Raw genomic sequence first — 26,826 nt, 5'->3', positions numbered from 1 at the left:
GAGATTCTCGGTTTCTATTGCTTTATTGGGGGACAAATTTGCCATAGGACAGGAAAAGTACCTTTTGATGTGGTTAATAAAGTCAAAAGGGGAAATTAGGTTTGGATCCAACCTTGTTATCCTTTGTTATCATTTTCCAACTTTTGTATACTTTAGGTGTGTGAACGTTGAACAGTTTGGCATCCATCTACTGAGACTAGACAAATAAATCCAAAGAGAAATGCTCTCCTTCTGACAAGTGTCGCAATTTGGGAGCTCCCCCCCTCTTTCTCATTTGGTACTACTTTCCATTGTGGTCTTTGTCCTCTACCATTGCTCATTGGAGTCCAACTTCTCTCTCTTTTCTCTCTTTCCCCATCTTTATAAGTACAACTAGCATTCACAATTTCACCCTGCTCTAGTTTTTCCCAAACAAATAGCAAACTACTTAAAGCCAGAAAACAGAACAATGCTGGAATCAAACCCACCTCTCCTGCCGCATTACAAAGCGCTTTTGAGCCACACAGCTGATGAAGTTGCTGCACTTGAGTACTGCAATGTATGGAAAGGTGGAGCAGTAATGGAGGAATGTCAACTGCCATTGATAGACCTCGATGGTCTGAAATGTCTTGATGCGACGGAGAGGCTTGCTTGCTCTACAGCAATATGTAGAGCATCATCAGAGTGGGGGTTCTTCCAAGTGGTGAATCATGGGATAAGCAGTGAGTTGCTTGGGAAGATGAGAGGAGAGCAGATAAAACTGTTTCAAGCCCCTTTTGAGATGAAACAAACTTGTGGGCTTCTAAATAATTCCTACAGGTGGGGAACACCAACTGCTACTCTTCCAACCCAGTTTTCATGGTCTGAAGCATTCCACATTCCTCTCACAAAGATCTCTGAAGAAGCTTGCTATGGGGAGTTTGGCTCTCTAAGGTATACAATAAACACTTGTTTTTTTAAGCATAATGCTTACAGATCAGTTTTCAATATCTACTGTAGGACCCACTTTATATGTCTATTCTAATCCACAATATTAAAAAAACAGACTAATGCATGTTGTTTTTACTTGTGGCAACAGAGGAGTGCTGAAGGAATTTGCAGAAGCCATGGCAAAACTAGCAAGATTGCTTGCAGGGGTTCTAACAGAGAATTTGGGCAACAGAAAGGAAGTGATTGAGGATATTTGTGACGAAAGCACATGCTTTCTTCGCTTGAATCGCTACCCTGCATGTCCAATATCTCCAGAAATTTTCGGATTGGTGCCCCACACCGACAGTGATTTCCTCACAATCCTTTATCAAGACCAAGTTGGTGGACTTCAGCTCATGAAAGATTCCAAATGGGTGGCTGTAAAACCCAACCAAGATGCTCTCATTGTCAATATTGGAGATCTTTTTCAGGTGAAGATTTTGCATTATTTTTTTTTTAAATGCTCTTAAACAAATTATTTTCTCACCATCCAAACAGGGCTGTCTATGTGATGTGGGTTACTGTTAGTCAATTCAAACAATACTAGTCAAAGTTGCCTCGTAGGCAATGACGTGCAAGATTGCCGTCGGTGCTCCTTTCACAACAATGATACTAGGTACTAGGTAGCAACAAACAAAAACAATTAATTAAATTAAATATAGAATCTTAGCTAATTAAAATAAACTTTTTTTTTTTTTTGGCATTTTATGTTCTGTGCAACCAAACCAAGCAAACTTTTCAACAAATCAGTAGAATGATATATATATATATATATATATATATATATATATATATTTACAACTACAGGCATGGAGCAACGATGTGTACAAAAGCGTGGAGCACAAGGTGATGGCTAACACGAAGAGGGAAAGATACTCAATAGCATACTTCCTTTGCCCTTCCTATGACTCTTTAATCGGGAGTTGCAGAGAACCTTCAGTCTATAGAAAGTTTACTTTTGGAGAATACAGGAAAAAAGTTCAAGAAGATGTCAAACGAGACGGCTACAAAGTAGGCCTTCCAAGATTTCTACTTTAGGATACAGATACACATCGACACTGCACAGGGATTGAAATACCAGATTCACAATGCAGGGTGGAGAGAGAGAGAGAGAGAGAGAGTCTTTAGAGTCTTGTGTTGATGGGACAAACCCTAGTTCATATATATATTATATACACAAATTATATATACATACCATTCGTAGCTTTTAGACAAAAAGAGAGGAGAAAACAAGAGGCAAAAGAGAAGAGAGAATACAGCAGTGCACATGGTGTATGTTAAAACAGAAACTATTTATACTTTGTATTCATGTGAAAATCTCACTTCTTTGTTTAAGGATGTAAAGCATGGTTTGGTTGAGGCAACTAAATTTAATTAGCAGTGATGATTATATTGGCCTAATCATATCGAATAAGCGACAATGATTATCAGCCTAATCTTATCTAGTTTTTAGAAGTTGGGAAAAATATCATAGAAGGATAGGAATAAGGTTATCACAAAGACAAGGTTTTCAACTACTAGAAAATGTGGTCCCATGACTGGGAAGAACAAAAGAAAATCTATCAGTAACAGCTCCAAAAGCTGTAGCTAAACCAAGGAAAATTGCTAAACATCTAGCAACAATAACATCATCACATAATGCTCAGTGTTCATTGTCTTCTTCTTCTTCTTCTTCTTTTTCACTTAACAAAAAAAAATGTTCATTGTCAAGAAGATGAACTGGTTAGCATGCAAATAGGACCGAGATCTCATCCAAGGCTATATTGTCTGTATATGTGTATTGAGCACTATATCTGACCAGCACAGATATATATTTGAAGTTTTGATGTCAATTCTATTGATTAAGTCAACAGATGATTCTGAAAACCTAATCACCTAAATGCTATTTAAATCTGTACATCAAAACCTTAGCCTAATTACACAAATGCAGAAAATAAGTTGGAAGCAAAATAGGCTGGTTCTATGTTGTTAAATTGAAGTCGCAGTATTTCTACTCTAGCAATGATGTGTTCACTTCTAATTGAGAGAGAGAGTTCAGAAAAAGGTAGGCAGGCCTGTTGATAGGAAGGTCGAAATACTTCAAAAACATAAGGCATCTATGAAGTACATGGATATAAGCCTAACAGTTGAAGAACGATCTTCTCGGAGGAACCCAAAAGGAAAATTCTACTGCAACACATAAAAAAAGACAAAGGGGTAGCTTTAATAGAAGAGAAAAGAAAAAGGAAACAAAGAGAGGAAGTTAGTTTGGCCATATACACCGTGGTTGACAAGATGCAGGTAATGACTGAGCATGCATAGCCAACTAGCGTGCACGTGCATGCGCGCGCGCGCGCACACAGATAATGTGCCGTAATAGAGTAGGTACAATGTAGTAGAAAGGCATCAATCACCAGCCTCTTTCAAATACTCGTCCTCTTTTCCCATTTAACTAAAATTCGTTTAGGAATTCTGTTAATATGCATAGAAAATATGATCTCTGAAATTTATATATCTATCAGTTTGCAAAATCATTGAGATAGGATAATTTGCTTTTAGCCCTCATCCAATGAACATCCAATATGTTTTTTTTTTTGTTTATCGGTAACACCCAATATGTATCTGCAGTTAAAAAGATAATGATAAACAATTGGAAATTTGGAACACTTTTTAGTGCTGTCTCCTGCACACGGTACACATTTATATGTCCAGGAGTTTGTAGGGCATAAAACATTGAAACATCTGCAACTGTCCTACATCTCTTACCCATAAACTTCCACCAACTCACCATTTCTAATATAACTTCCAAGCTGAGTTCGGACATCCACGCTTTTGGAACTCAGGGCTTTTACAAACTCGTGAAAATTCAAGTCGATATTTGTACTTATAAACCTCAAAGATCATATTCCTCACTGCTAATAAATAGAGACATATAATTACCAAAATTATACCATACTAGCTAAATTCCTATGTCAAATCAAACTAAGTTATCTATTTGGTGGGCACAAAAAAAAAGGTCAGTTCAGCCGTCTTTAGCTCTAAAATATTTGCATAAAAGAATGCCTTCCAGTACAAGACTTCGACCAAAAAGATATACATCTACTGGAGTATCTTCTGTCGTGAGACTACAATAACAAGTCAGCAGAAGTTGACCAATTGATTGACAGAAGCACTATTTACATGGAACATGTGATAATGTACTATACAATAATCTAATTTGAATATCTGATTCAGTCAAGAAACTTTGCTACCTTCTCGCTGAGACTGCTCTTCTTTTTCATCAGGGGCTCCGCTTGTTCTCCCAAAACATTATTCTGATTTAACCTTTCAAACTCATAGGCAAATTGCATATCTTTCACAAAAGGTTTATTCTCCTCCTTGAGGGATTTCTTAAGCAAGGGACCCAAAAACAGATCCAACATGTCCTGAGCAGGATCCCCAGTTCTCATGTCAATGATGGCAATTTCTTCACTGGCCCCAGTCACATTGGAACTATCACAAGCAGTCAAGTCATGCGGGGGTGAACCTCGATTACTATTTGGGACATCAAGCAAGCCCCCTGAATCGTTACGGGAAGAGAGTTTCGTTGGAACTTTCCTTCTGGAACCACATTCACTATTTGATGCTTGCCAATCCTTATTCTTCTCAGCTTCAACATACTGCAAACAGATGGCAGATACTCTAGATGGCCGTTCAATAGATCTACATAATCTTGATGGATGTTCTAGGAACAAATCCCTAGCTCAAGTGTTCTTCGCTTGTTTATAAGTATTACAAAGAATGACATTCCAAAAACCAGGTTATCAATTTAGAATTGTTAAAATATGCTGTATGCAAATTTTACAAATCAGATAAACACAAACAGATTTTCATTTTACTTATTATAGGGAGAGAGAGAAAATAACCTCTTCTGCAATGGTCATCAGATCATCCATTATCAGCTCCACATCATCATCATTTTGAGGCTGATTCTCAAATTCCTCATCCCTTCCAAAGTCAGAAGCCTTTTCTTTTTGCCTTTTACATGCAATAGATTCCTGAACTTTCCTCCTACTCTTATACTTTTTCTTCTCTGAAACAGTTTCAGTGATAATATCATCACACTTTGCTTCTTGTTGACTTGATTTTCTTTTTCTCTTTCTTTCACACTTTACAAAAGAATGTGAATTTACACCCGAAGTGTCCTTCTCTTGAAACAGATTCCCATTATCAGGTCCTTTAGCCACGGTCTTTGAATTGGAATGGTAAGCTTGGGGCATAAGTCCTTCAGGTGCGTGGTTGTTGTTTTCGTTGGCAGCAGTGACACCCAGCATCCATAATGGTAGATGCCGTCGACTTCCATCATCAGTAGCAACTCTAATCATTTCTTTCCTTCCTAGAAAATTTTCACATGTTTCTATTACAATATCAAGCATCATAAATATAAATATAATAACATACACAGTAGGCCAGAGACAACACGCACAGTTGAGTACACAGCACATTTTCCTTGATTGACCACTTCATAGCCTAAAAGATTGGCATAATCTCTCCTAATCAGTTGTGTCCTTGATAATCCCAGTTTTGCTGAAATTTTTGGGTGTAAAACCAAAAAACTAGAAACTACGAGGGTTATTAAGAAGAAAAGACAAGTTCATCTTATAACAAAAGTATAAGGAAGCCCAACAATGTAAAATATATTAGATTCTAGACTCAGTTGATAAAAGAAAAGCAACTGAATGTTTGTGTATTCAATCCAAGCGTTTAAGCGCTATAACTTATATTCGTGTGAGCCCACCATTCTGGAAAAATATTGTTCATAGACTTGGCTTACTTGGGAAGGACAAATCATGTATGGGCTATTTCTTGTTCAATGTTAAGGATCCCCTATAATCTCTTGAATAATCCAGTTATACCTAGTAAAAACCAGAAGTGAAACTTAATGCATGTTTGTGCAACATTTTCACAATCCACCCAATGACGCACTCAAGTGACTCAATGATATCCCTTTTCAAGGCTACAATGAATAGATGGCACCAGATTTTTTTAGAGTAGGCAAATAAGCATTTTATCAAACTCTTGCACCAGAATTTGGAGTATTACGTCAATTCACAGTGTGCAACAGGCAGTAAAAGAAGGGAGATGGTGAAAAAAAAAAAAAGGATAACGACTAGGGACATGACATGCATTGAGTACAATTTTCACGGCATAAGGCCCCACATTTCCTCTTACAACGGAAATATCGCTAAAAGTTAAAGAAATAGAAGGTGAGATGAATATATGTCAAAACTAAATTTTCATATATCCAAAACAAGGAACAATAAACCATTTCAGTGACTAAATATTAAAATAAACCCAATAGAAGTCTTCTTAAAAAAAAACCAATAGAAGTGCAAGGAAATACAGATATTTTACTAAATTACTTGCCCTGATCTTGAACAATTTATTCGCTTCAAATCCTCTCTTTTTTTTTCCGGCGTTGACAAACAGTGGGCAGAAATCTCCGACCATGCAGAAAACAATTGAAGTTGAATTCCTTTAAACTCTATTTGTTTGCCGATAAACCGGACATTCAAAAAGAAAAAAGAAACCCTAAATTCTACAAATTTATGTTGCTTCTTTTCTCGCTCAATCTTCCCAGTGATTATACGGGCAACGAACTAAATCTGATAAATTTTCCCTATTAATCCAAAATTTCCAGGTTTTGTAAGATGATACCCGAAAAAAAAAAATTCCATTGAAATTCTAGCATAATCAGTTAACCAAGTGATCACAAAGAAAAGAATAGTAAACGAACGGGAATGAATCTAGGAAACGAAAAAAGTAATCAGTGTTCTTCAAGGCTTTATACGTACCTGAGCAACTGATACGACACGGATAATCAACAAATCATCCCTATCTCCCCTGCTTCAGATGAATTTCGCCTCCCTCTCGAGTATTCCAAGCAGCTCTTTAAAATGATTTGATTGATGGGATTTTAAATCTTGGAATAAATATACCTTTCCTAGAGCGTTCTGTACTTCGTGGGTGCCCGTATGATTGTTGGATCATGAAAATTCTCTAGACTTATATATTATTTATTTATATATGGAATCAAATAAAAAAAAATTCGTACTCCTGCGTAACACTATCTTTAAAAATATAATTGTTTTAGATGTTTTTAAATTAAATTATTTTATTATTATTTATAAACTAAAACATTACTATCTATAAATTATTTAAAATATAATTGTTTTAGATGTTTTTAAATTAAATTATTTTATTATTATTTATAAACTATACATTACTATTTATAAATCATTTAAAATAATTTTAAATTACGTTCATTTTTTCTTTTTTTTTTCAACAATCATAATTAAATTAGGCCGCAAAAACAGTTACTAATAATTTAAAATTCTAATTTAATAATTTTAATAATATGATATATAAATTTTGGAGTTTATATCATATTACCTATTTTTCATTTATCTAACAATACAAAATATAAATTTCAGTAAATTATACACTCTCATCCACTCTTTAAGGCCATGTTTAGGAATATATATGATATCATCTCATTTCATCTCAAAATTTCTCATAATATACTTCTTAAATATCACTTATACACAATGTTTTTTTATTTAAAGTTTTCAACTTTTTCATCTAGCTATTACCCAATCATTCTAAGAATAATATTAAGAAATTAAAGCAATGTTATACAATATATTCTAATCCTATTTTCATCCCATTATATAAAATGTGACACATTTATCACTAAGGTTATAAAAAAAAAAACCGGTATACCGGTAAACCGAACCGAACCAATGGGTTTGGTCTAGTACTGAGTTTGGTTCGGTACGATATTGGTTTTATTTTTTTTTAAATCAATCATAATCGATTCAGTTCCGATTTTTCTTTTTCTAAAACCGGATCATCAGTTTTGCTATTAGCATTTCCAAATTGTCTTGCAGAATTCGATCGTGCAACTCTGACAACTTGCTTAGGCAACCCTGTTGCTGCAACCAAAGCAGTAAAGCCTCCAAGGCTGTTTCCATCAAAACTATAGGCCCCTTCACTATCTCCTCAAGAAGTCCACTAATTGAATGCACCGAGTCATCACAGTCTTCACTAGAGGGCCACGTATTTGGGGTACATATATGTCATCAATTAGCAAAGCCTTCTCAGGCATATCATCAAACAACTGAGGGGCAGAAAGTTTCTTGCTATTCAGAAGAATTAGAGGAGCAACAGACTTTCTCGAATCCTTAACAGGGTCTATCATTGCCATTAGCAATATGTTTTCTGGTTTCAAATCAGTGTATATGATAGAAAGTTGTTTGTGCAAGTAATCCAACCCCACTAAAATATGAAAACAGACATCCTTCGCCCTATGAATGGGCATACCCCGATAATTAGTATACTTGATAAAGAGTAATGCTACATACAGTCGTGAAATGCGCAAACGCCGTATAGTCACTTTGAAAAAGAGTAGGGTCCACTCATAAAAAATTAATTGCTTTTCATGTGGGTCCCATATTTATTCACTTTTTTTCAAAGCGACTGCACGACGCTTGCACACTCACGACTGTAAATATAATTTCTCCTTGATAAAAGTCATAAGATTATCCCCCAACTACTCAAAAACCATACAAACATGCTGCCCATTAGGACCCGAATGCTTGAAATTATCTAAAAGCTTCACTACTACTATCCCTATTGCATTTGACACTTTCAGAGGAAGAAACGTAATGGAAGGAATGAAAGTAATGTCGAAGTCATTGGCATAAACTCGAATTTCATCGGAATCATTAGCAAGCTTGGACCCCTCCAGCTCTTTCAAGCGCCTCTGCATGTCTTCTAGAATTACCTTGCAGGTCCAAGTCATAGATGGAGAGGGAGAGGACAAGTGCTCCCATATCTGGTTGATCTGTCGACACTATAGGAGGCGAAGACGGGAGGTGTCTCCATGGTTGTCACTGCTTCCTCAATGTGAACTGCGACAAGAACTGTGGAAGCCCCAGCTTTCTGGGCATTCCAAACCCTTAAAGTGAAAAGGCCATATCCACGATTGACCAAAACGAAGGTCGGGAGAGCACCGGGCTTCGACCTGAAGGAAATCTCGAGTTGAGCACAGAGAGTGAGAGTGATTTTCCCATTCTCGAGTTGCCTTTCGTTGAAGATGATGTGATGTTTGTTGGGTGAGATGCCCTTTCTATCTTTGAATTGACTTGGATTGGGAGGCGAGTTGAGACACTGAAAATATAGGCGCCCGGGATCAAACTCTCATCTGATAGCTATGACTTCTCTTCTTATAGTTGGTGAGTAGTTGTTGCTAGTGGCGATTGACAGAAAGGAAGAAGAGAAAAAATAATTTCTAAGATGAAGAGAAGGACACGAGGTTCTTATGGAAGGATTTAAGAACGATGGAAATGGTTTCTGGCTTTAAATGGGATTTTTGGAGCCATGAGAAAGAGTAAGTTGAGCGGGGTTGAATACCTCTTTTTCTTCTGTAGTTGCCGTGTATTTTTCCTCTTTTTGTAGAGCGTAAAGTTGGTTTTCCAGATTTACAAAATCTTGCTCGAAGTTGTTCTGGAAATCTTCAAAGTCGTTTTTTATATCTTTGAATGTTTGCAAAATAATGTCATACCGTTGTTGTGATTGTACGACTCGCTCTATGATATTGAGTACAGATGAAAGGATTTTTTTTTTTTTTTAATTTCCATGGATTGATTAAGTCGATGCCAGGGAAAGCCTGTCTCTAGATACCACTTGTAACACACCTCAAATTACTTACAGAGAAATACATAGAAATAGATCACTTCGAGGGGAGCACATCCATTGAAGAAAGGAAGAAGATGATAAGAGAAGAGAAAATAAAACTTGCATTAACTTTCTAGATGATGAACCCTAGAGCCCTTGGTTCTTACATAAAGAAGATGACCCCTACATGGGCCCAAGCTAACACAACTAAAGGCATGCAAGAGAATAAAACTAAGGCCCAAGGCCCACTAGCTATCTTGTAGTCCAAATACATGCTGAATTTGAAATTGTAAAGAAAATTAAACTAGCCCAAGGCCAATAGCCCATGTCCTTCATTCGGGGATTGTGACATTATCAATCTTGATTTCTCATCAGCCTTCTATGGTAGATGCGTTCCTCCACACTCTTATATGTCCCACTCGGTCCTCAATTGAGGTCGTTCGCTAATCTTTTTGATATGGTGTTTGGATTGCTTCTTAGGCCAAGTGATTTCTAGATCCTCTCAATATATTTATTTTCATGCAAAAATTCCCTTTGGTTCAATATTGCTGTTCTTCTATTAGAGTCTCTTAACATTTTTTGTGTTCTGGTGTTATGTTTCTAGCATTGGTGTTTTAGCTTCAATCAAAATGGTACTTTTCGATGTCACTTGCCTAATCACTAGATGCGGATATTAGCCCATATTGTATGCGCGTTGTTAAAACTAGGAGGATAGCCATGAGCTTAATTCTTGGTAGTGCGACTCTCGGATTTGGAGCACGGAGGACGTTAGGTTGTTGGAATCTTATGGCTGAGGCTGAGCTTGGGAAAAGCTGGGTGGCAACCTAAGAGGACTTAACAAGTGCTTGCGGTGGTGAAAGGGATGGTGCCAATGTTTTGAATATAGCACCGGAAGCCGTACCGGTCAAGGCACTGGAACAAAATATTTCGGTACCAGTACCGTTTCATATACCGTTTCGGAATAATATTTCGGCACCGATACCGTTTCAGTACCGGTACCGTTTTGTGTACAGTTTCGGAATAATTTATACCTGGATAAATTATATATATACAAGCATTAATTGTATTCCAAAATAACAACAAAATAAGTCATAAACTCAATACTTCTCAATACAAGTCTTAAGTTTTAAGTTACAACTAACATAAAGTTATAAACACCAACATTATCATGATAAAATCATTAACGTCACCACGTCATCAAAAATAATCATCCTCATCAAAAAGACAATAAGGATCAGGATTCGACATGTTAATCAAAATATTTTCATCAACGTCATCACCGTCATCAACATCAACATCAACACCAACCTTATCATTGTCTTCCTCATTTAGTGAGGCTAATGGCTCATCAATACTTGCCCAATCCAAATCTTCTTCATCAATAAGCTCAGATTATTCACCCACCCATTCTTTCATTAAATCAATATTTTCAAGATTGATTGGATCTAAAGCATCTCTTCCTTTTCTTATACTCCTGTCAAAATAAAATCAAACATAAGTGAACATGTTATATACTTTTCAACAGTGAAAACATCAATATTAAAAAAGTTTACCTCTCTCGCAGCTTCAAGTTATAACGAACAAATACTAAGTCATTTAAACGTTTATGCACTAATCTATTTCTCTTCTTCGAATGAATAAAATCAAATGTGCTCCAGTTTCTCTCACATCCAATTGCACTACAACATTGACTTAGTACTCGAACAGCAAACCCCTGAAGTGTTGGAGCCTCGCAACTAAATTGGGTCCACCATGCAACTAAAATAATAATATAATTATAAATTATTAATTAAATAAAAGTAAAAATAAAATAAGATAAAATTTAAAGTACAAAGTCACTATTTAACAAATAATGTTAATAAATGATAATACCTGGATTAATCTTATCACGCTGGCGGATTGCTAAAGAATGTCCAAACTCACCTACTGCATTCTTATACAAGTCAAATTCTGCAACGATTTTGTCTTGATAATCGGGATCAAGTTTCATCTTCATAACACAGCTGTTGAAGCCTCTAACAACATCATTTTTATTTCTAAAATTGGAGTTTTAGTAAATTCCATGATTTAGAAAACAACCCACCGCATGTAATGGACTGTGAAGCTGCTTATCCCATCTAGAATCAATGATACTTGTGAATGGACTGCATAAACTAACTTTATTATTGCATCTTGCTTTTATGTTCTCTTTGGCTCTTTTCATTGCATCATACAAATATCTCATTGCAGGCTTTTCATCCCCGTCAACAAGTCATAGAACACGAACCAAAGGCTCACTAACTTTAACAATAAATTGACATTGAGCCCAAAACTCTTTATCTTCTAAAACGGTCTCAGCTATCTCCTTCCCTATATTGCTCTTAGAATGACTTGATGCAATCTATTTATCACAAGTAAACATTTGTCTGAATTCTTTCTTAAACAAAAGCAAGCATTGGATACTTAAAAAATTTGCCGCAAACCTTGTAATTGCAAGATGACACAAATCATGACCTTTGGTAAAATCTTTTCTCATCAATGCCAAAACCCAACCATGGTTATAGATGAACTTTGTTATCTTTTTTGCCCTTTTATAGTATCATCAATAAGGGAAAAATATCTTAGATCAGAAAAATTCTCCAACATTAATTCTATGCAATGAGCTGCACATGGGGACCAGTAGAAAGAGCCATACTTTTGTTGTAACTTTTTTCCTGCAGCTTTATAACTTGCATCATTATCCGTTATGAACTGCACAAGATTCTCAGCTCCAATTTCTTGACCAACCTCATCAAAGATATTAAACAATGTTTCAGCATCTTTTTTAAGGCCAGATGTATCAGTAGACTTCAAGAACATTGTACCTTTCGGACAATAAACTAGAAAGTTGATTATTGATTGTTACTTCTGGTTTGTCCAACCATCTGCCATTAGTGAACAACCAGTCTCATTCCAGACCTTCTTAATTTGTTGCAAATAATCTTGAACCTCATCCACAACCATCTTTAACAAATTTCCTCTCAACTCATATAAAGAAGGTCCTTGAATCTTGGCCCGATGGCAGTCATAGCATCAATAGCTAGTTGATAAAACTTGGATTGAGCCGCATTGAAAGGCAAATTAGCATCATACTACCAGCGTGCTACAGCCATCTTTGCTTTTACAATCATCTCATTTGAATACATAGAACTCTTAATTAAAGGTTGGGCCCCATGAGTTGTTCTTGGAGCAAAAAATCTACTCAATCCCCCCACTGACTTTCTAGTTCCAGATTCTTTCAACTTCCCTTACCTTTTGAAAGCTAAAACTGTCCTTCCATACTATTACTATCATCAATATCATCAGATGTTAAATCTATATCGCCTCCAATCTCTGACCTTATTCTTCTTTTCTTCTCTTTGCTTTTTTTCATTTCATCAAGCAACTCCTTCATTTGCATTTTACATCTTCAGACATCTTTTTACATGCTTTTACATCGTCTGGAATCTCAGCTAGATGATACTTCAACCGAGTGATCCCGCCACCTCTAATTACTTTATTACAATATAAACATACAATATTATTTCTTGCCCTTGGCACTGCACGTGCATGGGCCATGCTGGATCTTCTGATCTTATAGGAGCAAGTGTTGGAGTTGAAGTCATACCACCGGTTGATTGACAACTAGACATTTTTAACTATTAAAGTATAAAAAATTAACACTTATAAGTAAGCAAAATTAAAAAAAGAAGAAATTCAGTAGCCATTAAAATTAACACTTATAGCCAATAAGAAGATATTCATCAAATCCAAACATGATTAGTATTAAAAAAACACCAAGCTCATCAAAAACCAATATACCAAACAAGCAAACACCTGCATCCCATGTCTAGATCCAACACAAAATAACGGGGATATATATATATATATATATATATATATTAATTCAGTAGTCAAGTGTGACTCATATATATATATATATTAGCTAATACTTGAACAATGATATTTTTTTTTTTTATCACAGATTTTATAAGTCACAAAATACCTCATATATATAATAAAACATCTGCATATATGGTACAACTCAGGCCATTTTTCATGACAACTTTCTTCTAATTCAGCACTATATATATATATCTACGTGTGTGTGTGGGGTAATTACAATTACTAATTGCGATCATTCCTATATTAAAGTCAATGATAGCATAAACAAATCAGACAATCACGGATCACCCCAAAGCTATAGAATCATAGATACAATGTAGAATCTAAAAACAAACAAACACTATAAAAATATAATTTAAAACATCTATAAAAAATAAAAATACAATCATGATTTATTTATAAAAAAAAAGTAACAAAAAAATCAAATTAATTTCGAAAATGACCAAAGACGACGGCGACTGTGCGACTACGAGCTACTGGACGATGCGAGCTGACAAATGGTGCAAGGCTGCGAGCTGCACTACTACTGCTGCCGACTAAAGGAAAAGGATGGGCTGCTGAAAAACTTTGCACTTTGAGACTGGGTTTGCGAATTTGGCCTAGCAAAACGAAACTGAAAAGGAGAAAGAAAAGTTAGAAAACCCTAATACGTGAAAGTCCAAAATTGCCCCTAAGAGTTTACTAGGCCGAAACATCAAATACAGGCCGATACATCTGGTATTTTAAACGGTACAGAATATATATATATTATCGGTACCAACCAAGTAACCGATATGGCATATACCGTCCGTACAGGCCGGTACGGTATGGTACCAAAAATAGTGGATGGTGCACCTTGTGCTAGTTCATAGGGTGGCTGGTCAATGGCAGTTATGGAGACAGTGAGCATGGTTCTTGACCAAGCTTTTGGTGGCAATCAATGGTGTTGCCCAGATGACTAAAACAAATAGGGGAGAATTGAGTTGTCTTTAAAAATCTATAATTATAAACCAAATACACAATAGAAAATATGAACAAAATACGAAACAACAGTAAATATAAAGAGTAGGGGTAAGAAAAAGCAAATTCAGTATTTTAACGAGGTTTAGCCTCACTGCCTACGTCCTCGCCTCAAGCTACCCCTTGAGAATTCTCAAACACACTATTCAACCTCTTTCAGGTAAAGATAGAAACCTATTACACCTTTGAGCAGTACCGCTACAAAGAATCTATGTAGAACACCACCCTCTACACTTACAATCAACTTACACGTGGTGATTCAACTATTTCTTGTGTAGAACACATTTTACACGCACAAGGGTTATACACACCATTTTACTGATACAAGAATTGATAGTGGGTAGATTATCATAAAACACTCTTCAATGAGTGGAATAAGAACAATACAGTGCAAATTATATCTCTCTCAAAATGAACAACGGTTAAGGCTCAATGCTTAGAGAATAAAGATTGAAAGTTTTGAATGAATTTTGTAAAACTTGCAATTGATGTGTGTATGCTCTTGTTGTTGTCTATGTTTGAATATCTAAATTAAGCTATTTATAGGCATATGAGACTTTATTTTCAAATTTAAAAAGATTCACATGCCAAAAAAGAGCACCACTCACTTTTCAAAACTTTCAAATAAAAGTTTCTCCTTTTATAATTATCAAAGACAACATCATTCACTTTTCAAACTTTTCAAACCTAATCTTTACTTTTCGTATATGACAAAATGAACATGATTTACTTTTCAAATTCTCAAACAAAATCATCTTCCCTTTGCATATGTTAAAAAGAGCATAAATCACTTTTCAAAAATTTCAAACTTAATCTTCAACATTTTGTATATGACAAAATGAGCATGATTTACTTTTCAAAATTTTCAAACAAAATCATCTTCTTTTTGCATGTGTCAAAAAGTGCATCAATCACTTTTCAAATTTTTTAAATAAAATATGCACATGTGAAAGATGACAATCAATCATCTTTCAAAATTCAAACTTTTAATCATGTCATGCATATGTAAAAAATGACAATCAATCATCTTTCAAAATTTTAAATTTCAAACTTTTAATTTTCAAATATGTCATGCACATGTGGAAAATGCAATTTAATATTTTATGAGAAAATATTAATTTTGAGCCTTAATCCAATTTCAAATTTTATCAAAAGATGTATAAAATTACTCTAAGAGCTTTATTTATAAGGTTGTTCCCTTTTTTGTCCATGCTTGATTCGTTGATATGCTTGGCCCCATCGTGTGTAAAACTTGAGTTTGAGACTCCTTTATGCTTGAATTCATTTGTTATCATCAAAATCTATATATAGATATATAATTATATGAAGTTTGAAACCTTGGAACCTTAGGTTCAACAAATGGCCTCCAGTGGGTGAGTTTGTGGTGGCAAGCATAGGCCTGCCAGCTTTTGGCACACCTAGCTACAAGGTATAGGCAAGCAAAGCCTCACCACCCCACTCAGTGTTCCCCCAGCACAAGGGACGTTGCATTTGCCTAGTGAGGCATGGTGGGCAAGCATCGTGCTCGCCCAATACAACTTCTATAATGGCGAACAGACCTCCCGCTACTTGGGGTATGGTGAGGAGCTTCAAGCTCACCCATTGAGAATAGTGGTGACCCTGAACTCACCTGGCAATAAGTTCAGTGGTCACCATACGAGTCTCGGTTGGCAAGGAAGACTCTGACCCAGTATATACCATCTGAGTGCTTGTGTTTTGGCGTGCCTGCTGGTGTGAGACCGATAGGAAAGGTCCTACCATCTTTGTTTGTGTGTTCCAATGTGGCGAGCCTGAACTTGCCAGCCATGGACTGCTGGCAGGGTCCTCCGGCTAGCTTTTGGTACATGTGGAGGCGAGGGACAATGGGATGGTACTGCAGTCATTGTTTGCCTGACCCAATGGGACGGATAGGGACTCGCCCCTAGTGAGAAGACAAAAAGCACCTGTGCCCACCTCTGCAAGACTCTGGGTGCAAGGCGCAGCTCCATGTGAGGCTCAACCAGCAAGGAAGACTCGAGCATAGTGTATGCGTCAGCGTGCCCATCTATCGATATGAAAGGTCCCGTCTACCTTACTAGCCATGCGGATGGGGGGGATCGTCGTCAGTGAGGATACTGTGGGCACATGTGCCTGCCCTTGTAAGCCTATGGGTTCAAAACATGTATATAATATAAATAACTATGGTCTCCGCATTCTCTGTTCTAGCACTTTGGACCTATGCATACACCTTTTCAATGCAGATTGAGTTGGCTGCCCTACCCCTAATTGCTCAACCTGTGGTGCCTCATCCCTCGTGTAAGAGTTCAAACGAGGTTTAGTGGTGCCAAGGGTGTCAGCCAAGTGGTCAACACCTATGAGTTTCCTCATCCAAATGGAAGGGCACGTGTAGGATATGGATATAAGATTGCAGCGAAAAAGATAAAGATTTATTCAATAACTAGACCTTGCAATACCAAATTCAAACACATTTAAAAATAATGTTACTGTCGTTTCTTATCAACAATAATCCTTAGTTACATACAACCCAATGCAGTGGTCGCCCATTTTCCAAAGACTAAGTACAACTCAAAATAGTGCATAGCACCTACGATAGAGACAGACCTCAGTCATCAGGGTTCAGACGAGGTAGGCTCTTCCTCCTCGAGCATCACTTCTGGTCCTAACTGTGTACCAAAGTCTATGGTTTTGAAAATGAAACCATAGGTAGGTTAGATAGCCACGACAAAACTGCTAATGAAAGATAGTACTCCTAAAGATGCAATGAACAATTGATGTAAATAGTGAGGGGCACATGCATATATGCATTGGCAAGGAATCACCCTCAAAGGCATAAACACATGAGTCTATAAAACATGGTGAGGAATCACCATCTTAGTTCAATACACATATATAAGCACAACAAGAAATTACCCTCTAATACAAATTATTTTTTAAGGCATGAGTTCTAGTTAGGCGAGGAATCATCCTTTTGCTCCATTAGGTAAAATCCTTAAAATCATATTGGTTTCACTCGGTATAACTGTCATCACAAAGAGATTCATCACATAGATATTCATCACACAGACATTTTGTCGCTTGATGGGCAAACAGGGGATGAGTTGCTTCACCTCTCGACATAGGGGAAATCCCTTCTACCCAATCGTTCTTGTGCAAGCCAACTCACGTATGCCCCAATGCAGGTTGACTTTCACATAGAGACAACATGTTGCATCGGGGAACTTCTACCCGACCAACCAACTCAAAGACACATGTGATATGTTGAGGTATTCTACATCTCTACTAGTGTGGCCAAGCATGATACCGCCCACCCCAATCATTCACGGGGAATTCATCTACCCGTTTGAAGCTCATGGTGACGTCTCGCACAAATGGGCACAAAGAACTTCATTTCACCCCCATGAAGGTTGAAGCACGGTACACAACACTCACACAAAGATCTAGATATTTACAATGGGATCATGATTCAATGAAAATACCAAATACGTTCAAAGTCTCGGAAAAAATGAAATAAATATAAGACAAACATAATACTATAAAAAGAGAATTATTTATGTTCAGAAAGAGGGAAAGATTACAGAAATGTGAATGACTCTTACAACAACATTCACCCCACATTCTCCAGCCATGTCATAGAAGTTAACCTACCTTACAACGTTGGGCTTGCTACTTAGTTGTGTCGCTCCTTCCTTGTTCCCTTGGCAGCTTTCGGCTACACGAGATCGCAGGTGTCAAGATCTTAAAATTGAGATTTTTTCCTAATGTCCAAATCCCTTATATAGGGTGGGACCGTCAGACGTCTTTCCTAACTCCAAACGTGCTTGCATAGGAGGCATGTAACCTTGAATGTCGTACTGCATAATGACATAGATAGATGGACAGGGCATGGTCCACACTTCCCTACGACCTGCCAACTCCTTAGTCCATCCTTGAGTGAGGATCTTCCACATGGCATCAAGTCATATCTCTAGGTTCAAATTATATGACTTCTCGAGTCGTAATCCCTCCAGCAAATCCACTTTAGAAGTGACCCTTCAGTGGAGTGTAGGTTTCTGCGTACAACGCTACCAGTCTTTTGAGCATTTTTTGAGTTGTTACGAAAAGCTCACATACTTGATCTGGCTTCTCCTAAGCCATTGCTCGCTTGGGGCGAGTAGCTCCTGTCTTAACAGAGTTATTGACCTCTTCAGCTCCTCGTTCTCGCCTTCATCGCAGGTGACTTTTCTAGCTCGCCTACCATGGGACGAGACACTCATCTTTACCTCTCTCTGGGGACATATTTTTCAGGAGATCCACAAGGTGCTTGCTCACCTACATACTGGACTAGCTACACTTTACATCAACCACAACAATTTTCTTCGCCACACTAATGAAGTGTCCCTCTTCTTTTCCTTCCACTCACCTCCAATGGTGGTAACACCCTTGCACTGGCGGGGTCCTTACATTACGACTCCAAACAGGGGCTCAAAAACAATATCTCCATCTTGCTGTAAGTTTGGGCTCGTATTCGAACACATTCTTTACGACTCCACTCTCTCTCTTTCTCTTTCGTTAGTTCTAACTTCCTCATCAGAAAGGAGACCATACTTCTCTAAAGCTTAAGCTCGCACACGTATGGACTATCAAGGTCATCATTGGAAGCTACTAAGGAGCCAAGCCGCTAACGACCAAGCTCGATGAGCCTTCACTATAAGGTAACTATCTTCTTTGACGTAGAATGTGTAACCAAATGCGACAAGCATTTAGTTTGAATATAAAACTTATGTATTGATTTACTGGAGAAAAAGTCTTATTATCTCACACCTCGTTATCTCACTATTCTACTATGCATGTTATATTATGTTTTCAAAGTTCATACAAAGTTTATTCATGCGATTCCATGACTTTACCCCACATTATTTTTCAGAATGTTTTTCCTATATATTGTTCGTGGGTTTTGGTAAATCTTACAATGTTATATTTTGATTTTGAGTTAAGTTTTAAAGAGGGTATTGGTTGTTTGAGTGGAAGGGGATGTGTGTTTGTCTCATGACCCCAAGCCAATATGGGGTATTATCTTGGTAGAGTTCCCTTGGTCACTTAGGAGCATGTAATAATGGAGTGACATCCCTTGAGTTAATGCTGGGCAACAACAGGCTTGGGCAAGATGGTAATGCTCTCAGGTCAAAATCATTGCCTTTCTGCTAGTTGAGGCTAGAGGAGTTTGTGGTCAGGCGTCACTTGTAGTGAAGTTATAGGCACACTTGTTACCCATGGTGTGACGAAGAGAGCTTGGATGTGTGCACAACCATTATAGGAGAAGTTGTGGTGCACACATTAAAAGGAATGAATGGTTTAAGATGATTACTAAAGAAATGGGAGGGTCTAGGGTCCTCAGTTGTTTTGGTTAATGGAGAACCTGGAATTCTCAAATTTATGAGCTTTATACATTGATGTTGAGCATTGGATGCTCATAAACGTTTATTGCGTTGAAGTTTTATTATTTATGATTGCTCAAGAATTTCATGGCTTGATTTTAACACGATACTTGGGTTTCAGATTCGTTTTAAGGTTGTAAGGTTATGAATAGTACTTGCTCGGTTTTCTCGTTGTCTTTGTAATTAAAAGTATGCATATGTTTATTCTTTCTTGTTGCTCGATGTGCTATTCATCCCTAAGGTGAAATATTGTTTGTTCAATTTTCTCATCTCAATAAGCATGCATTATTGCCTGTATTTCCATATGTCTTTCCTTTTCACATTTTTACTGTCATTACATATATTATACGCATAACAGTTTTAATTTACTAAGATTTCTTGAAATCTCACTATAGTAGTCCCACTACAATTTCACTCTTCGACATCATACATTTTGATGCAAATTTAGGAAATGATGGCGAATACAAGCAAGAAGACCCATCATAGTCCCAGGAAAAAGGCAAATGTCCCCACTTGGGCTAATTTTCTGTTATCACCTAAGTTATATAATTTAAGTGATTTTGAAGAACAGAAGTATGGGTTGTGATAATTTTAGCTAATTTGGAGTTTGAATTATGGTGACGTATGGATACCCATCCGCCCTCCCCCACATGGGTGGGTGATTGAGCTAAATTATTGCATATTTTATACATCCAAAATTAATATATTTCAATTATTTCATGACATTATTATTGATTTTAGATGGAGAAATAGTTAAGAGGCATAAATCTAAGTTGTAATTTGGATTTGTTACTAGCATAGTTTATGGTTAATTTTATAACTTGTGATTTAATTGGTCAATATTTATTCACATGCACAACACATCTTTAATATTTTATTCTTCCTTTTTTATTTTTCTAATTTTTATTTTTTTCATATAAATCAAGACATGCACTGATACAAGACGAGAGAAAAAGAACCAAAAGAATTCAAATGGAAGGAAAATTAGGGCCTGTTTGTTTTTGCAGATGAGTTGAGATTAAAGTTAAAAAATTGAATAAAGTATTGTTAGAATATATTTTTTAATATTATTTTTATTTTAAGATTTGAAAATTTTAAATTATTTATTTTATTTTGTATTAGAATTTAAAAAAATTATAATTATTAGATGATATGATATGAGATAAGATATTTTCTGAAAACAAACCAGACTAGAACTCATGCATGCAGAAAGTAGAGAGCGTGGGAAGAAATGAAAAAAATTCAAGGGACCCAGCATATTTATTTTTCTTGCTTTCTATGGAGACGGACGGAAGACACGAAAAAAAAAAAACAATTCTGCTATGCATAGTCGTCTTATGCAGACGTTGTACAGTCGGCTGACGTGGCGATGAATTAAAAAAAAAAAAAAAAAAGCGAAACCCATTTCACCATTTCGTTTCCCGCTTCTGAGACAAAAATCTTTCAGACCAACTGACCAAGCCATTTCGTCTCGAGCTCTCGTGTGGGTGCAGGTCCACAGGATCCTTCCGTCTCGTGTTGGTGCGATTTGCGGTGGGTAGTGGGTACTCCGTTGGGTGCGTCAACCGAAGGCCGGTCTGGTGGGCTGGGTGTGGGTCAGTTTCGTGGGCTTCGTGTGGGTAAGTCTCGTGGGCTTGGTTTGGGTCAGCTTCGTGGGCTTCGTTGGGGTGAGCTTCGTGGGCCAGCATCAGTTCGGGTCAGCTTCGTCAGCCAGCAGCAGTTCGGGTCAGCCTCGTCTCCATACCGTCGCCACCAAAGGTACCATCAAGACAAATGTTTGCTTCAATTTGCAATAAAAAATGTTTTAACATCTGCAAGTTTGGATGTTTGTTGGATGAAAATAAATTGCGAGTCACATGTATTAGTTTTTGTTTTTTCAAGTCAGTTCCACAAGTTTGGATGTTTGTATGATCTATTTTGGGTTGGTTGAAGATATCAATTTTTTGGTTTGTAGATATGTAGATCATCAAGTTCAAAACAACAGCTCCCAAATGAGATTTTGTTTTTCCTACACATACAAAACAAGTAATTGTATTAATTAATTACGTAAAAATTAAAAATATTGAAGTTTGATGTTGGTAAAGTTTGATTAGTGTGGTCCTTTTGAGAAATGTCATGCTTGCCCCTTTGAATATATTGCATGGGTTGGTTAGCATCAATTGTCTGACATTGTAAATAAATCTTATTTGAATTTTTATCAAATTTTGATCAGTTTTGTAATTCTTGGAAGAAATATGTACAATATTAGTCCTCACTGGTGGTGGATTGAATTAAATTTCCTGAAAACTTATCAAAGACTAACCTTGGATATTGAAGACTTGAACAGGGCATGGGAAAAGGAGAACACTCATCTCAGCTAACACCATCTAGCTCAAATCCGTCAAACTTAGTATGTTATTTCATCATTTAAAAATTTATTGCAACTCAATGTTTAACGTCCTAATTATTATTTTTATTTTTATGTTAGGACATCCCTCAAACTGGTCTACTAAATTATCCAAATTACATGCATGGTTACTTTGGACCAATGCTTGCATGTTCACCAGCTTTTCTGCCATATCCAGATGACAACAAAAATCCAAGCAACATTCAGGTGGTTTTTCAACTTCGTTGTTGTCTTTTAGTTATAACATAACTAACTTTTTATTACGGTTTAAATGTTTTTAGTTTTTTGTTTTCAGCAAAACGTTGGTTACCCATTTCAATATGGGATGGGACCTCCGAGGCCAGTTATCGCTACAAGCTCCGCAACAAGTGCTAGAGTTAGTGAAGAAAATAGGCCCGATTGTTTAGAAACTAAACCTCCATATTCTTCAACTAGAGTTGATGAAGAAATTATATTGGATAGACCAGATGAACGGGAAATTGACGATGGCACTACCGGTACACCACGGGTAGTGCCATCATTGGATAGTGATGATATCATTGAGGAGCCAAAGTCGGGGATGGAGTTTAATTTGTTTGAAGATTTGTTGAGCTATTATAAACAGTATGCAAAGAAATGCGGGTTTGGGGTGATGACACAGAGGAATGAGAGGTCAGAGGATCAAAGTGTCAGATATGTCACCATTGGTTATGCACGGGGAGGGAAGGCCCGGAATAAGAGTTTGAATGTCGCCAACCCACGTCCGATGGGGAAAACGGACTGTAAGGCAAGAATTAATGCCTTAAGAGTTGAGGGAAAGATGCGGATAACAACTGTGCATAATACACATAATCACGGCCTCAGCCCAAAGAAATCCCACTTTTTTCGATGTAACAGAGAAGTGAGTGAGACCGTTAAAAGAGTCCTAGACACAAACGACTTAGCTGGCATTCGATTGAATAAAAGTTACGGTTCTCTTGTTGTTGGCGTAGGTGGTGCTGGAGCACTTCGGGATTATTTTATGAGAATGCAGTACAAGAATAATTGATTTTTTGCATTGATGGATTTAGGCGATGACGGTAGATTAAAGAATGTTTTTTGGGCAGATCCGCGTAGTCGGGCAGCCTACCAGTATTTTGGTGATGTAGTTACATTCGACACCACATACCTAACGAATAGGTATGGGATGCCCTTTGCACCATTTGTCGGTGTAAATCACCATGGGCAGTCGATTCTTTTGGGAGCTGGGTTGATTTCCAGTGAGGACACGGAGACATTTACATGGCTATTTCAAACCTGGTTGCAGTGTATGGACGGTATAGCTCCAAAGGCTATTATTACTAATCAAGACAGAGCAATGAAAAATGCAATTGCTACCGTCTTTCCAGAAACTCGACATAGATTATGCCTGTGGCATATACTGAAGAAAGTCCCTGAGAAGCTTGGGTCGTATGCTACGTACAGAAATGGGCTAAAAACTAAACTGATGAAATGTGTGTATGACACACAAACTATTGAGGAGTTTGAGAAATGTTGGGCTGGGTTTATTAACACATACGACTTACATGAGAATGTGTGGTTGAAAAGTTTATATGTAGAGCATGAGTATTGGGTACCGGTATTCCTGAAAGAGCACTTTTGGGCTGGAATGAGTACAACCCAGCGCAGCGAGAGTATGAACACTTTTTTTGACGGTTATGTTCACTCGAAGACAAACTTGAAGGAGTTTTTCGACCAGTTTGACAGTACGTTGAGGAAGAAAATTGAGAATGAAAATCATGCGGAATTCCAGTCATTTAGCCAGGTCATTCCCTGCATATCTAGATCTCCAATTGAAAAGAAATTTCAAGAGTTGTACACTAACGCTAAATTTAGGGAAGTTCAGTAGCAAGTAATTGGTCTGCTCGATTTGGATCCATCTCTACTTACATCAGATGGTGTAATGAAGAGTTATTTGCTAGAAGATGAAGTTCGTATTGAGGAGTTCACTAAACCAATGACATTTTCAGTGGACTTTAATGAGGAAAACTGCAGTGCTAAGTGTTCATGTGGGTTATTTCAAATGAGAGGGATACTGTGTAGGCATATTTTGGCCGTATTCAAGTCTAACAGTATAAAATCATTGCCAGACCGGTACATCCTAGACCGATGGAGAAAGGACATCAAGCGGAGGTACACGTTCATTCGCATTAGTTATGACGCAGGGGAGCAGAGGCCAAATGGTCATAGATATTCAATTCTTTTAAATATGTGTTATGGGATGATAACTTATGCGGCGGATTCTAATGAGCAATTCGAAGATGCAAAGAAGAGGATACAGGAGATGACTGAATGTTATCGCGGGCAAACACGCAACTTATCTCAAATCCAAACAGGTTCGATTCCGATGAATTTTAAAATAAGTTAATCTGGTTTACTTCGTATTAACTACTTAATATCGACATTTTAAAATTTTTGCTCATAACAGGTTCGAATGTTGGTTTGATGACAGAGGACAAAAATACAGTTGGTAGTTCACAACAAGTGAAGAGTCCACTTGTTGTGAGAGGGAAAGGAAGACCCCCATCTCTGAGGTGAGCATCCAGGATGGAGACGGACATGCGAAAGGTTAAAGCCAAACAAAAGAAAGCACAAGTCAGAGGGAAACGCAAACAGGTGAATGTTTTAAGATTGGGAGAATAATAAAAATAAAAAAAAAAAAAAAAAAAAACATAAGTGTAAATGTGTATTACATTTATAATGTTAATTCGCAAAGAAAGAAAATTTACTACTTACTTTTTTATTAGCGAGAGGGAGATACACCAGAAGGAGATATACTAGTAGTGGGGACGTGCAGGAATTTATTTGGGCCATCAGAAGTGGATATCACCAATCCTGTACAAGTGCAGGTATTAATTTTTCATGCTTTTAATATTTACGAAGAAATTTCTTTAGTATTGTGATCAACCTCCCATTTTTAATATTTACTAAGAAATTTCTTATTTATAAACAGTCTGTTATAGACAGCTGCATATTTGATAGTAGTGGAACCCAAAACCGAGAAACAGTATTTGGCAGCCAAGAAAGTGTAACATTCCTAAACTTTGCATCTACTAATGTAATATTTAGATGACATTAATATTATTGAACTTTGCATGTACTAATTGTAATATCTGCATACTAATCCATGCAGATTCTTTTGGATTCGATGGCGCTCAACCAGACCTCCTTGGGTTCTGATGGATCACAACCGGTGCAAGAAGGCTGAAATTTAATTTTTGCAACCATGGAAGTGATTTGTTTTGTAATTATTTTTGTAAGAAGTTATTTGGTGGTTATATTTCCATCTCTGAGGCAAGCTTGGCAAGTGATCTATTTTGTAAGAAGTCATATTTTGTTTATAGTAAGTAGGGAAATTTTTAGAGGACGAAAGATTTTGTAATTAGTTTATATTGACAAAGCTTGGAAAGTGTCAATATTTCCAATGGAGTATTTTTGGAAATTTGTATTTATTACGATTGTGATTATTTTTGGTAGTGATAATGTATTGCCATTAAACAGGTTCATTTATGTGTGCACATGTACTGAGAATGCATTTGTATGTGTAACAGGTTCATTGCAGTGTTATGGTTATGGGTATTGATAGTGCATTGCCATTAGGCCAACAGATTTTGTAAAGCTAACAGGTTCATTTACGTGTACTATATTTATTGAGAATGCATTGTAATTGCAGTGTTATGGTTATTGATAGTGCACCACATTAGGCCAACAGATTTTGTAAAGCTCACTGGGTTGATTTACATGTAATATATTTACTGAGAATGCATTGTCATCGGATGGTGTTATGGGTATTGATAGTGCACCACAGGTATGCCAACTATGTTGGCTCGCAGCTTTACGTGTGCATTACTAGTGCTAAGTGTGTTGACATTTAGGCAACACTTTCAGCCAACATTTACGGGGACGTTCAGCCAACATTTACGTATGCACGGGTACTGATCCTGCATTTGTTTTGTAAGCCAATAGATTCATTTCATCTCTGCATGTAACTTGGTTCCCAGTAAATCATCAGACTCATCTGTGTGTGTAACAGGATTGACACAAATTCATTTCATTTTAGCGATTGTAAAGTTTTTATTCAATTCTCATGGAAGACCAAAACACGTATACAATTAGACATAAATACAAATTCAGACTAATTATACAAATCTAGTAACTAATAACTAAGTAACTTACATCACACATCAAATAACTAACTTACATCACACATAAGTACAAATTCAGACTAAAAACTAAAAAACAGAAACCACTACCTTGTCAATAAATAGCAGCAAAAAACTAAAAAAAGACCAAAATACACCCGGGATTGCGTGCGTGAATGCCTTAGGACAGATTCTCTTTCAAGAAGCACCAACTCCATCTCTCTCTTCTTAAATTCATCTACTATCTTACGGAGCTTAGTTACATGGATTTCAACTTTAAAGGGTCTCTTCTCGAGCTCTTCCTCCTTCCTTGACAATT

At 36.9% G+C, this 26,826-nt stretch overlaps 3 protein-coding genes across 4 annotated transcripts; 2 read left to right on the top strand and 1 right to left on the bottom strand.

Annotated features, from left to right (window-relative positions):
* Nucleotides 1-448: 448 nt before the first annotated feature.
* On the top strand, nt 449-2,085 carry LOC109005901 (gibberellin 2-beta-dioxygenase 6-like). Its single transcript, XM_018984994.2, has 3 exons — nt 449-912; nt 1,058-1,379; nt 1,756-2,085. The coding sequence occupies exons 1-3, from the start codon at nt 449-451 to the stop codon at nt 1,984-1,986; spliced, it is 1,017 nt and encodes a 338-aa protein (XP_018840539.1). The 3' UTR covers nt 1,987-2,085.
* Nucleotides 2,086-3,932: 1,847 nt separating this feature from the next.
* On the bottom strand, nt 3,933-6,934 carry LOC109006181. Of its 2 annotated transcripts, XM_035683996.1 has the most exons (4): nt 6,762-6,934; nt 5,393-5,522; nt 4,833-5,302; nt 3,933-4,586 (listed from the first exon to the last, which is right to left on the bottom strand). In XM_035683996.1, the coding sequence occupies exons 3-4, from the start codon at nt 5,289-5,291 to the stop codon at nt 4,158-4,160; spliced, it is 888 nt and encodes a 295-aa protein (XP_035539889.1). In that variant the 5' UTR covers nt 5,292-5,302; nt 5,393-5,522; nt 6,762-6,934; the 3' UTR covers nt 3,933-4,157. The 2 variants fall into 2 exon arrangements, with proteins under 2 accessions (XP_035539889.1, XP_018840929.1); XM_018985384.2 differs by lacking the exon at nt 5,393-5,522.
* Nucleotides 6,935-22,467: 15,533 nt separating this feature from the next.
* LOC109005822 (protein FAR1-RELATED SEQUENCE 4-like) lies at nt 22,468-24,214 on the top strand. The gene is made up of 3 exons (XM_018984871.1): nt 22,468-22,554; nt 22,643-23,314; nt 23,633-24,214. Exons 1-3 carry the CDS (start codon nt 22,468-22,470, stop codon nt 24,212-24,214), a joined length of 1,341 nt encoding a protein of 446 aa, XP_018840416.1.
* Nucleotides 24,215-26,826: the final 2,612 nt, after the last annotated feature.

Source organism: Juglans regia, chromosome 13 (genome assembly GCF_001411555.2).
Source record: "Juglans regia cultivar Chandler chromosome 13, Walnut 2.0, whole genome shotgun sequence".
NCBI classification, from domain to species: Eukaryota; Viridiplantae; Streptophyta; class Magnoliopsida; order Fagales; family Juglandaceae; genus Juglans; species Juglans regia.
This window is presented reverse-complemented; position numbering and strand designations above follow the sequence as displayed.

Coding starts and splice junctions, on each gene's coding strand:
- LOC109005901 (XM_018984994.2), top strand. CDS start 449: ATGCTGGAATCAAACCCACCTCTCCTGCCGCATTACAAAGCGCTTTTG. Junction 913..1,057: donor GGGGAGTTTGGCTCTCTAAG/GTATACAATAAA, acceptor TTGTGGCAACAG/AGGAGTGCTGAAGGAATTTG. Junction 1,380..1,755: donor ATATTGGAGATCTTTTTCAG/GTGAAGATTTTG, acceptor TTACAACTACAG/GCATGGAGCAACGATGTGTA.
- LOC109006181 (XM_035683996.1), bottom strand. CDS start 5,291: ATGATTAGAGTTGCTACTGATGATGGAAGTCGACGGCATCTACCATTA. Junction 4,587..4,832: donor TGATGACCATTGCAGAAGAG/GTTATTTTCTCT, acceptor ATCTGTTTGCAG/TATGTTGAAGCTGAGAAGAA.
- LOC109005822 (XM_018984871.1), top strand. CDS start 22,468: ATGCATGGTTACTTTGGACCAATGCTTGCATGTTCACCAGCTTTTCTG. Junction 22,555..22,642: donor AAAATCCAAGCAACATTCAG/GTGGTTTTTCAA, acceptor TTTTGTTTTCAG/CAAAACGTTGGTTACCCATT. Junction 23,315..23,632: donor ACGGTTCTCTTGTTGTTGGC/GTAGGTGGTGCT, acceptor ACCTGGTTGCAG/TGTATGGACGGTATAGCTCC.